Source organism: Gekko japonicus, unplaced genomic scaffold, assembly GCF_001447785.1.
Source record: "Gekko japonicus isolate JY-2015 unplaced genomic scaffold, Gekko_japonicus_V1.1 scaffold712, whole genome shotgun sequence".
NCBI classification, from domain to species: domain Eukaryota; kingdom Metazoa; phylum Chordata; class Lepidosauria; order Squamata; family Gekkonidae; genus Gekko; species Gekko japonicus.
This window is the reverse complement of record NW_015176472.1, coordinates 162,442-175,569: the sequence shown is the minus strand read 5'-3', so window position 1 is coordinate 175,569 and position 13,128 is coordinate 162,442. Positions and strand designations below refer to the sequence as shown.

General features: G+C 48.8%; 1 protein-coding gene across 1 annotated transcript in view; it reads right to left on the bottom strand.

Annotated features, from left to right (window-relative positions):
- LOC107123813 (zinc finger protein 91-like) overlaps positions 1-13,128 on the bottom strand; it is a 103,561-nt gene that overhangs the window by 12,892 nt on the left and 77,541 nt on the right. Inside the window, exon 13 of the mRNA XM_015427155.1 lies at positions 8,927-8,930. Within this exon, the coding sequence (XP_015282641.1) occupies positions 8,927-8,930 (4 nt within the window). The remainder of the gene's footprint in view (positions 1-8,926; positions 8,931-13,128) is intronic.

Sequence of the window (13,128 nt, the reverse complement as noted above, 5' to 3'; positions counted from 1 at the left end):
GGAGGGGAGGGGGGGGAGGGGGTGCTGAAATACTTTTTCACAGCGTTATTTCCTGGTGCGTCTTTTCCTTTGTTACCCGGCCGGTCCCGGGGAACCAGCTGCCTGCAGAGGGGCCTGCCTGGCTGGTTCGGCGGGCTTGCAAAGCGGCTCTTTGCCTGGCAGCTCCTGAAACCGTCTGGGGATGGTTTCATACTTGTAAACTTTCTTTATTGTATCTTTTGTACTGTTTTATCGGGTGTATTTTGTAAGTCACCTCGAGTCCCATTCCGGGAGGGAGGGAGCTGGACATCAATTTGATTAGATAAATAAATAACACACACACACACCAATGTTCCCTTTAAACTGTGAAGTCTTGTGAGCAAAAATTTTACTTTGTGAGCTCCTGGCATTAAAGTTGTAAGCAGCAATTTGGTTCCTGCATAAATTAGTTTGCTCTGGAGCCATCCTTCCTGAGCCAAGACAAAAAGTGTGAGCCGGAGGGTAAAAAACTGTGAGCTGGCTCACACTAACTCAGCTTAGAGGGAATACTGACACACACCCCCGTGGTGTCCCTTGCAGGGGCTGAAAGGCGGGATCTGAATTTTGTAAATCAGAATAAATTCTCAGCCGTGGAGGGGAGAGGGAGGCTTGCACAGGGAAGCACATACCTTGAATACAACTTTGTTGGTCTTAAAGGTGGCACCAGACTCAAACTTTTCTCTGCGGCTACCTGCCTGAATCTATATTAATTATAGTAGGGCATTTAATGGGACTCAATGCGATCAATAGGATGGTGCATTCAATAAACTATGAAATAGAATTTGGGTTGTAGAACAAACCAGAAATCTGAAAAACAGTATGGAAGAAAAGCATAAATGTTAATGTGGCTCAATTAATGATGCAAAATTACCTAGCAGGATACAATTTACAGCAAACTATACGCAGTAAAATAGACTCCAGTCCCCAGTAATTCATCCGGGTAACTTTGTGAAGACTTTTGTGCAGCACTACCCTATTGCTTGCCTAGAAAAGCCCTCTTGAATAATAAAGTTTTGCTTAAGTTTGCAGAAAGCCTTCTGACCCTCTCAGGCATACCATTCATGGGGGCCATAACGGAGAAGGCACATGTCCAGGCCAGTGTACAGTGCATTGATCTAGTTTAGTCTCATTGTCACTGTGGGATGGATCCAAGTGGCCAGATGAGCTGTATCAAGGGAAAGGGCTATTCTTCTAGCTAGGCTGAGTTGGGAGAAAGCCTTTACTGCAACTGCATTAACTTGCTTCTCCAGCAATGTTGGGTCCAATATAACCCCAAGGCTCTTAACTGAGTCAGCGAGCTGAACCCCGTCAACAGTGAGTAGCATAATCAAGACTTCTGCCTTCTCAAACAGCATTACATTTGTGTTTGCAGGATTTACTTTCAGTTTATTCTCACCATTTAAGCACAGCAGCAAGGAAGCATTTGAGGACCTCTATGGCATCACTGCCTCTCCTGCTCCTGTTCACCCCACCAGCCCCTGTGCCCTAACCTGGAGAGGCTGGGGGACCCTCTACCCCAGTGGTGGCGAACCTATGGCACGGGTGCCAGAGGTGGCACTCAGAGCCCTCTCTGTGGTCACGCGTGCCATCGCCCCAGCCAGGCCCAGACCACCATTAAAGTGTCGAATTCTCTGCCAAATAACTTTAAGCAAATGAAAGCATTTGGGATTGCTTTCCTTACTTTGTTTGGATCATCTTAAGTTAATGTATGAGTTGTTTTTTCTAAAGTAAAACCTCAGTATTCAGGTATAAGTCAAAGAAGACGGGGATGGCAAAGGATGAGATGGTTAGACAGTGTCATCGATGCAACGAACATAAAATTGAGCCAACTTCAGAGGACGGCGGAAGACAAGAGGGCCTGGCGGGAGCTGGTCCATGGGGTCGTAAAGAGTCGGACTCGACTGTGCGACTAAACAAAAACAAAAATTCAGGTTAAATTGCTGTGTTGGCACTTTGCGATAAATAAGTGGGTTTTGGGTCGCAGTTTGGGCACTCGGTCTCTAAAAGGTTCGCCATCACTGCTCTACCCTTTCCCCTCTGCTTGAAGTAGAAAGGGAATACAGTGAAGAGAACCTGTATAATATAGCCAAAATGTTTCACACAGTGTTTTCAAATATTCAACAGTTGTCTCTTATTTGTTTTGTAAGTATCATGCTCCTTCTCATAAACATGTCATTTAAAAAAAACCTAAATACAATAATTGTTGTTCAGTCGCACAGTCGAGTCCGATTCTTTGCGACCCCATGGACCAGCTCCCGCCAGGCCCTCCTGTAATGTATATCACCTCATAGGACTCCCGTGTTAAGCTTCGAGCCAGACCAGGGCTCCTCTGAGCGAACTTCCTATTGGTCGCTTCGTAACAGCGACCAATCAGAACGATACCATTCCCTAGGAGGGAAAGACTCCCATTGGTCTTTATTCTAGCAATCTCATTGGTTGTTATTTGTAAATAGGCGTGGCTACATTAGCCCGGTTATGTTTAAAAGGAGCATAAGCTCCCACTGTTTTCTGTTCTGGTTTCTTACTGAGTTAGTGCTTGCTCGTTACTTCCAATAAAGCTGAATCACTTGCTGAATCACTGTACGAGTCCTTTGTTAGCGCGATCTAACAATTGGCGACGAAGGTGGGATGTTAGAGCAGGTAGGCAGCCCTGCGGACATCCACACTTCGGACTCGGAAGAAAGCGGGCAGAGCACAGCAGCCGATCCGGCGGAGGCGCCACCAGCTCCGGTGCCCAAGTCTCCCCCGATGGCTGGAAGCCAGAAGTTCGAGTGCTTCGAACCCTCCTCAGAAGACTGGGACTCCTACCTGTCCAGGTTCGAGTTCCATCTGGAGACCCACGACATCACCGATGAGGCGAAGAAACGGGCATGCCTCCTGAGTTCCTGCGGGAAGGGGACCTTCGACATAGCCAGGTCGTTGGTGGCCCCAACTGATATAAAGACTGTCACCTACGCTGACATCACGGAGAAGCTTAAGGCTCACTATTCTCCACAACCGTCGGAGATCGCCTGCCGGCACGCTTTTTACAAGCGGAACCAGGCCGGAGGCGAGACCATCGCAGATTTCGTGGCGGCCCTTCGCAAAGCCGCACGGCCATGTAATTTCCACAACGTGGAGGAAGCCCTCAGAGACCGTCTCGTCTGCGGTCTCAAAGATGAAAGGCTGCAACAGAGGCTGTTCGCCCGCACCACCCTGACCTGGGCAGTGGCCTACGAAGAGGCCGTGGCCGCGGAAGCAGCGGAGAAGTCCACGAAGGAGGTCCGCCAGCGGGTGGCAGAGCCCAGTATACACGCTCAACGAGACAGCGAGGGCGAAGACGCGGATGATGACGTCAACGCGGTTCGAGGCAAGCGGACCCCAGCGAAGACTACCAACGTCAAGCCTTGCTCCGGTTGTGGCGGGAAGCACCAGCGCGGCTCCTGTTGGGCTCGTGATGTCGACTGCAGAGCGTGTGGGCGGCGTGGTCATCTGGCCAGAGTCTGCAGATCAGCGAAGAAGGATCCCTCAACTAACAACCGGTCAGCGCAGAGGGGCACTCCAGTCAGCACCCAAGGCAAGACCCGTTCCTCAGCATCGGAAGCAAGCTGCCAGTTGACGGCGACCTTGTCGAGCGCATCGGCCGTAAATCGCACCAGCAGCCAGGGCAAGATCACCGTGACTCCACTCCTCGACGGCCGACCCTGTACAATGGAGGTGGACTCAGGATCGTCCGTGACGGTGATTTCTGCCGCGTCCTGGCGCCAGTTGTTCCCGAACCGAAGCCGGCGGCGGCTCCAGCCTGCGGGAACCAGAGTGTCCGACTTCCAGGGCAACCGAATTCCCTTGGCCGGACGGGACTCTGTTACTGTTGAGTATAAGGGGAAATGTGTTAAACTGTCATTCCTGATTGCAGAGGGAGACCGGGTTAACCTGCTAGGGTTAGATTGGTTTGAGCCATTGGGCATCGGTATTTCTGGGATTAACAGGATGTCTGAAAATAAATGGGGCATGCTGTACGACCTGTTCCCTGATGTATTTGCCGAAGGGTTGGGAAGGTACAAGGGCCCCCCGGTTGCGTTTGACTTAGATCCGTCAGTCAAACCTATTAGGTTGAAGTATCGGAAAGTACCTGTGTCTCTCAAACATAAGGTGGAAAAAGAGATTGACAAACTAGTTGAGCAAGGGGTTTTAGAGCCAGTACCATACAGCAAATGGGAGACCCCGATCGTAACCCCTGTCAAATCAGATGGGTCCATACGACTATGCGCCGATTACAAATGTACGATTAACAAGGCGCTGCAGCAACATTCGTACCCGGTCCCGGTAATAAGCCACATTTTGGCTTCCCTGGGGGGTGGCAAGATTTTCGCCAAATTTGACCTGGCCCAGGCATACCAGCAGTTGCCTGTCACCCCGGAGGCTGCCGAGGCCCAAACAATTGTAACCCACCAAGGGGCTTTTAAAGTGAACAGGCTGCAATTCGGGGTCAACGTAGCACCTGGGATTTTTCAGGGCCTCATGGAACGTCTACTAAGGGGGGTACCTGGCACAGTGCCCTATTTTGACGACGTGCTGATTGCGGGCGGGTCTGAACAGGAACTACTGGACCGGGTTAAAGAGGTCCTCAGGCGTTTTCAAAATGCCGGCCTCAGAGTTAAGCGCTCAAAATGCACGCTCGGGGTGGAAAGTGTGGACTTCCTGGGGTTTCGCATTGACGCAGAGGGAGTCCACCCCACGGATGAGAAGGTATCTGCAATCCAAAACGCCCCCAGGCCGGTGAGTAAGAAGGAGCTCCAATCCTTTTTAGGACTCCTGAATTTTTATCATGCGTTTTTACCGCATAAGGCATCAGTGGCGGCCCCTTTGCACGCGCTTTTGCACAAGGAGGCAAAATGGAAGTGGGGGCAGGCCGAGGAAAAGGCTTTTGTGGGAGTCAAGGAGCTGCTGACATCTAATGCCGTACTCACGCATTATGATGAACACAAGCTCCTGGTGTTAGCTGCTGACGCTTCACCGTTTGGAGTAGGCGCAGTTTTAAGCCATCTGATGCCTGATGGGAGCGAAGCGCCTATCGCTTTTTATTCTAGATCACTATCTGCGGCAGAGCGGAACTATGCCCAGATAGACAAGGAGGGTCTGGCGTTGGTAGCGGCTGTCAAAAAGTTCCATGATTTTATTTTTGGCAGACGATTTTTGCTGGTCACTGACCACAAGCCGCTACTGGGGATTTTTGCGCCCGATAAGCAATTGCCAAACATCATGTCCCCACGCATGCTTAGATGGGCGATATTTTTGCAGGCTTATGATTTTGACTTAGAGCACCGGCCTGGGAAAGCGATTGGGCATGCGGATGCCCTCAGCCGGTGCCCGGTGCCGGACATTGGCGCAGACCCTGCCCCCGCCTGTGAGGTCTTGGCAATTGAGGAGCTTCCTCGACCCCCGGTATCATCCAGGGACATTGCAGCACACACGGCCAAGGATAGCGTGCTGTCCCGAGTATTAAACTGGGTTTGGAGGGGGTGGCCGGTTGGAAGCGTTGAACCGGAGTTCGGCCCTTACAAAAGCCGTCAAAATGAACTATCCATTTCTAAGGGCTGTGTATTATGGGGGAACAGGGTGGTGGTTCCTGACAAACTCAGGACGAGAGTGTTAGAGTCGCTGCACGAGGGTCACCCCGGTATGGTACACACCAAAGCGTTGGCCAGAGGGTATGTCTGGTGGCCGGGGCTGGACAAAGAGATCGAAGAATGGGTACGAGGGTGTCCCAAATGCCAGCAAGTCAGACCCGATCCCCCACAAGCTACACCCCAAGGCTGGGAGTCATCTGGTAAACCCTGGGCCAGATTGCATATAGATTTTGCTGGCCCTCTCCAAGGGCAAATGTTCCTAATTGTGGTGGACGCTATGTCCAAATGGCTGGAGGTCGTGCATATGAAATCGACCACATCACTTGCTGTGATCCATGCGCTCCGCCGACTTTTTGCCACCCACGGGTTGCCTGACGTCATCGTCAGTGACAACGGGCCTCAATTTGTGTCTGAGGAATTTAGGCTCTTCCTCACGAGTAATGGCATACGCCAAATGACTTCGGCCCCTTTCCATCCGGCATCTAATGGCCAAGCCGAACGGATGGTCAGGACGGCCAAAGAGGCCCTGGGTAAAATGGACGAAGGGGACTGGAGCCAGAGGCTGGGCTCCTTTCTTTTGCTGCAGCACACCACCCCCTGTAGTGCTACAGGCCGTAGTCCGGCCGAATTGTTAATGGGGCGGAGACTCACGACCCGTTTGAACCGTATGCACCCAGACCTATCAGAAGATCAGTCCGAGCGTACCACTGCGCAACCGAAGGTGCGCATGTTTGAAAAAGGGGACAAGGTTTTCGCACGAAATTATGCAAACGGGCACTTGTGGCTTCCTGGGGTTATATCCGACTCTGTGGGTACTCGAATGTATGTGGTGCAGTTAGCTGACGGTCGAATATGGCGGCGCCACATAGATCAGTTAAGGAGACGTTGGGCTAGGGACAGCGCTGACTCTCCGACGGCTGAATCCCCTGATGTCGAGTGGACACCCCCAGAGCAGGCGGTGAGTACCGAAAGGCCCGGTACTGTCCCCGAGTCAGGGCAGAACCCTGTGTGCGGGGCTGAAATCCCAGTCGAGTCTGTGCCTGATCCAGGCTGTAGTGAACCCCACTCTGACCCACAACCTTGTCTGCCCGTGGTGCCTGCACCGCTCCGCAGGTCCCAGCGTTCGCGGCAAATGCCGACTTATCTGAAGGACTATGAGTGTAAATACTGTTGGAATAACTGATGTACAAAAGTTGATTGTATGTATGTAAATAATAAAACAATTGGGATGATGGCTTAACTTAGGGGGGAGGAATTGTAATGTATTGAAATGATTACATGAATCACCTCATAGGACTCCCATGTTAAGCTTCGAGCCAGACCAGGGCTCCTCTGAGCGAACTTCCTATTGGTCGCTTCGTAACAGCGACCAATCAGAACGATACCATTCCCTAGGAGGGAAAGACTCCCATTGGTCTTTATTCTAGCAATCTCATTGGTTGTTATTTGTAAATAGGCGTGGCTACATTAGCCCGGTTATGTTTAAAAGGAGCATAAGCTCCCACTGTTTTCTGTTCTGGTTTCTTACTGAGTTAGTGCTTGCTCGTTACTTCCAATAAAGCTGAATCACTTGCTGAATCACTGTACGAGTCCTTTGTTAGCGCGATCTAACACCTCCTGTCTTCTGCCGTCCTCCGAAGTTGGCTCAATTTCATGTTCGGTGCATCGATGACGCTGTCTAACCATCTCATCCTTTGCCGTCCCCGTCTTCTTTGACCTTCAATCTTTCCCAGCATCAGGGTCTTCTCCAGGGAGTCCTCCCTTCTCATTTGGTGGTCAAAGTATTTCAGCTTCAGTTTCAATAATACAATAATACAAGTACATAATACAAGTACATAAGCTCCATCAGTTTTCAAGGAAGCTTGGTACAGATTCCCCTGAATTGTGAAGCATAAGACTCCTCAGCATCTTCTAAGTGCCCATAAGGATTGGCTGCCTTAAGTGAAAGGTTACAAAGAGACTCATCAATTTAACTCCGACGAAGGAACAAAACGTATGAATAAATACTTAAGGTCTGTGTTAGAATATAACTTCAGCTCAACGTACATTCTCAGCCATGCTCAGTCAAGCTCTAAGTGCAACTTCAGTTTAATTTTCATATATTCAACTGCTTTCAGCCTTTGTTTTGACTAAGCCCTTTTAACAGCAAAGAACACCTCCAGATGCAGACGAATCCGAAGCCGGTCATGTTAAGAAATGAGGATTATTTTGTTTATTGTGGAAATTACGTGATTCTGGACTAGACTAAATGGAACTGTTTTACAGGCTTCCTTGAAAACTGATGTTACCTATGTACTTGTACTATTGTATTTAACTTCTAAAAATGGCATGTTCATGAGAAGGATCATGATACTTGTGGAATGAATAAGAGACAACTGTTGAATATTTGAGAACACTGTGTGAAACTTTATTAAAACAATTGAAATTGTTTTATAAAAATTGTTATGTACACACAGTAATTACCTTCCCCTCTGCTGGCTGCTTAGGCAGAGCTAGTGCCCAACTCTCTTCCAGCCTATTGAGGGTTAAGCCCTTAGCAGTCGCTTTGTCCTGGGTTCCAGCTTACCTTGAGATGTACCCACTTGACAGACTGAACCCCATAAATTGGAAGCCAAGCGCATAACATCTGCAACAGATTTTAAACAGGAAAATAGTGATGCTTTCCTTTCCTGATGTGCAAACTACAAGGACACTCTTTTTGATCCATCGGGGTAATCTTCAGGCGTCTCTTCACCAGGGTCAGTGATGTAACTCTGTTCTCTTTTGTTTTCTTTCTGCCTTTTTGATACCTAGAAGTGCCAGGGTCGCTGTTACCAGGGCCAGGGCCTTTTTGGTGATGGCTCCTACCTGGTGGAATGAGCTCCCAGAGGACATCAGGGCCCTTTGGGACCTGATGCAGTTCCGCAGGGCCTGCAAGACGGAGCTCTTCCACCAGGCTTTCAACTAGGAGCCGCCCACCTCTCCCACCAACTATTACTGTTATCGACATTGTGGTAATAGGTTGGCCCTTCATGAGATCGAGCCACAGCGTCGTGGGAGGCCGAAGCACTGCTAAATTGGGACCCAAGTATCACATCTCATTGCACGCCACGTCAAATTGACTGAAGAACGACCATCATTGCGAGCACTTTATTGTATTTAATTGTATTTAATGTACTACTGTTTTATCTCATTTTTAAATGTTTTATACTAATTTTGGCACATGATGCCGTTAATTGTGAGATGCCCTGAGCCCGTTTGTGGGGAGGGTGGGATATAAATCCAATAATAATAATAATAACCCCAGGCCCCAGAGATACTAAACTTGCTGTTACCAGAGCCAGGGCTTTTTCGGTGGCGGCTCCTACCTGCTGGAATGAGCTCCCAGAGGAGATCCGGGCCCTTCGGGACCTGGCGCAGTTCCATAGGACCTGTAAGACAGAGCTCTTCCACCAGGCTTTTGAGCAGGAGCCGCCACCACCACTATACCATCACCGTACCACCACCACTAAGCGGAGTGGGTATCATCGGGGAATGAGATGGTCCTAGGATGAAGAACAGAAGGCTGTGATGCCTGGAACCTACCTTGTTGCTCTGGGACCATCTTGCTACTTGTGACCCCATCTTGTTATTTATGACATCTAGAGCACCTGCATTTTACTGTACGAATGATTGTCTTGTTGATTGTTTTATTCTGTTTTTAGCTATTTTAATCTTGGCATAAGGTGCCTCATTTGTTAGCTGCCCTGAGCCCACTTGGGGAGGGCGGGGGTATAAATTTAATGATAAATAAATAGATAAATAAATAAATAATAATAATAATAACACCTTTCCCTCTCCCTCTTCACAGTCAAAAGAATAAGAGTGTCTTTCCAGAGTCAGAGGCAACCCAAGAGAAAGGGGAAGGAGATGAAAGAACGGGACTCAGAAGGACCTGGAACGAGCAAGAGATCCAGGAAAGGTCCCCATCCCATCCAAGCAGGGAGCGGTGCTGAAACTTGGGAAAGAGCTGTGCCAAAGATCTTGGTTCAGGACACTATGACCACAGATGCACGCAGCCGATGCTTCCGGCAGTTCTCTTATCACGAGGCTGATGGGCCCCGAGAGGTTTGCAGCCAGCTCTATGAACTTTGTAACCACTGGCTGGAGCCAGAGAGGCGCACCAAGAAGCAGATCCTGGACCTGGTGATCCTGGAGCAGTTCCTGGCTGTCCTGCCCGAGGAAATGCAGTGCTGGGTCAGAGGATGTGGGCCGGAGACCAGTTCGCAGGCGGTGGCCCTGGCCGAAGGTTTCCTCCTGAGTCAGGCAGAGGAGAAGAAGCAAGCAGAGCAGGTGAGGGGGGGGTTCTTTAATTCAGTTCAAGCATTTCAGTTCCTAAGGATTCCTGCCAGATATTTCTGTCTCTGTGTGTGTTAACTGCCATCAAGTCGCTTCCGACTTATGGCCACCCTATGAATGTCCTGTCTTTAAGAGCCTTGTCCAGGTCTTGGAGGCTGAGGGCCACGGCTTCTTTCATTGAGTCAATCCATCCCATATTTGGCCTTCCTCTTTTCCTGCTGCCTTCAACTCTTCCTAGCATTGTTGTCTTTCCCAGTGACTCCTGTCTTCTCATGATGTCACCAAAATATGATAGCCTCATTTTAGTCATTTTTGTTTCCAGGGAGAGTTGAGGCTTAATTTGATCTAGAACCCACTTATTTTTATTTTTAGCGGTCCACAGTATCTGTAAAATCTCTAAACTCTCTTCCAACACCACATTTCAGAAGAACCAACTTTCTCCATGCCACCTTCCTTCATTGTCCAACTTTCACACCACCCATGCATAGGAATGGGGAATACTGTGGCACGAATGAACTTGATCTCGGTCGCCAGTGATACGTCCTTACACCGAAGAATCTTTTCTAGCTCCTTCTTGGCTGCCCTTCCCAACCTCAGTCTCTTTCTGATTTCTTGTTTGCAGTTTCCCTTTTAGTTGATGACGGAGCTGCTTTAGCCTTCATTAGTGATTATTTCAAATCTCTTCACTACTTTCTGCCAGTAATGTGGTGTTATCTGCATATTTCAGATTGTTAACATTCCTTCCACCAATTTTCACTCCACCTTCATTGAAATATAAGCCAGTTTTCCTTATGATATGTTCTGCATATAGATTGAAGAAACGGAGAGATAAAATACACTCTGGTCTGGCCCCCTTACCAATTGGAAACTGTTCTGTTTCTCCATATTCTGTCGTAATAGTGACCTCTTGCGCCAGAGTACAGGTTGCTCATCAAAACAGTCAGATGTTGTGGCACACCCATTGCTTTTAAAACCAACCATAGCTTTTCATGTTCCCCCACAGTCAGAAACGTTGATGTAATTTATGAATCACAAACAGATGTTCTTCTGAAATTCTCTCCTGTGCTCCATTAACCAGCGTAACTTTGAAATATGATCTCAGGTGCCTCTTCCTTCTGGTGCCCACCTGAAACGTCTGGCATTCCTCTTTTGGTATATGGCAACAATCGTTGTTGTAAAATGTTGGGCATCACTTTACTTTCACGAGAAATTAATGCACTGGTCCGATAGTTGCTACAGCCTTTGATGACTCAATTTTTTGGTATTAAAATGTAAAGTGAGCATTTCCAGTCTGTGGGCCGTTGTTTTGTTTTCCATCTTTGTAATCATACTCCTGTTAAGATTTCGAGGGACTGCTTTTCTTTGTCTTGGAATAGCTCTATAGATACCCCATCTACTCCTGGTGGTTTGTTTCTCCTAATTGTCTCAGTGCAGCTTTACTTTCTAAAACTCTTCCTTCTTCTTCAAAAGATTGTTCTTGAAAGGAACGTGTCCTCCTTTCATCTCTTTTGTATAATTCTTCAGTGTATTGTTCCCATCTTTTCTTAGATATTTCTACCTCTAGATAGTAACTCACTAGGCTGGGAAGAAAACCCAACCCCAGTTCTTCTGTGGTTGGAGCAGCTCTGACGGTGGATGCGGGGATGAGGAGACCGGGAGTGGGTCTCTTACCTGTGTCCCATTCCGTTGTTTCAGATGTGGGGACGATCTGTGAAGGTGGAAGCAGAGTTCTCTGAGGCAGAAGGAGCTCCGTCACAGGAAGGTCAGAGGGCGCAGGCCCAGGAGAATGCCCAAGATGCCCTGTCATGTGGTAAGGGTGTCCCGTACCCAGATGGGGTTAGGGTACTAGTCAAGTTGTTGGGCAGAAAGTTCAGGACAGGAGAAAAGGGGGGATACTTTTACAGACTACTGGAGTTCTAAGACAGAGTGCCACAGCATGTAGTGACGGCCACTCCACTTGAAGGGGGAGTAGGACAGATTCATGGAGGGCAGTTCCATTCTTATTTACATTAATTAAAATATGCATATCTCAACCTTCCTTCCATGGTTAGAGGGACTCAAGGTGGCTCAAAAAAGGAAACGAAGGCAAATCTTGGTGGAGCTATTAGCCATGGTGATTAGGTGGAAGCTCCACGTCCCCCTGACCTGGGTGGCCCAGACTAGCCCAGCCTCATCCAATCTCAGAAGCTAAGCAGGGTCAGCCCTGGTTAGTTCTTGGATGGGAGACCACCAAAGGAGTCCAGGGTTGCTGTGCAGAGGCAGGCAGTGCCACACACACACACACCCCGGAAGGCCTCTTCCTTGGAATAACTGTGGGGTCACCGTAGGTCAGCTGTGACTTGATGCCACTCTACAGACACACACGCCCCGTGTTCTGGGACAGCATACCTCTGAAACCCCATTGCTAGGGGCCAATAATTCGGGTTCTGTGGCCCTGCTTAAAGGCTTTCCGGGGGCATCTGGCGGGCCACAGTGAGAATGAGGATACTGAACGAGGGGTGCCAGGCCAGGGCCTGACCCTCCCCCCCCCGAGGTCTGAGAGTAGAGCATGGGGGGGGGGGACATGAAGTCATGTTGATATCTTGTCCAGCCTAATACCTGGATGTGAAGTCAGAGCATCAGCAGACAGTCTGGAAACTCATGGGTAGTACCCTAGAAGAGTTTCCAGAGTGTGGGGTGATGTGCTAAAATCACATCTGGGTTTTTGGCCGGATGTGATGATGACGTGTTGTGTGATGTGATTTCGGCCCCCCTCTTTTTCTCCTGCCAGTCCACACTAAGGACAATACGCAAGAAGGATTACAGTGCATATCCAAACAAGAAGATAACAAATACACTGTAATAAAATGCAGATATATTAAACAGGAATTTTATAAGTAAGTAAAGATAAATAGGTACCACTTCGGTGGGAAGGTAACAGCGTTCCGTGCGCCTTGGTGTTTAGTCATGCCGGCCACATGACCACGGAAACGTCTTCGGACAGCGCTGGCGCTTCGGCTTTGAAACGGAGATGAGCACCGCAACCCTAGAGTCGGACTCGACTGGCTTTCGAGCAAGGGAACCTTTACCTTTTAAAGGTCATGAAGATATATAATTCAATAAAGAATTAAGCAGTATTAACATAATCACATATCCAAGAAATATAGAATGCCATAACAAAGACTGTAAGACAGAGAATGGTCAA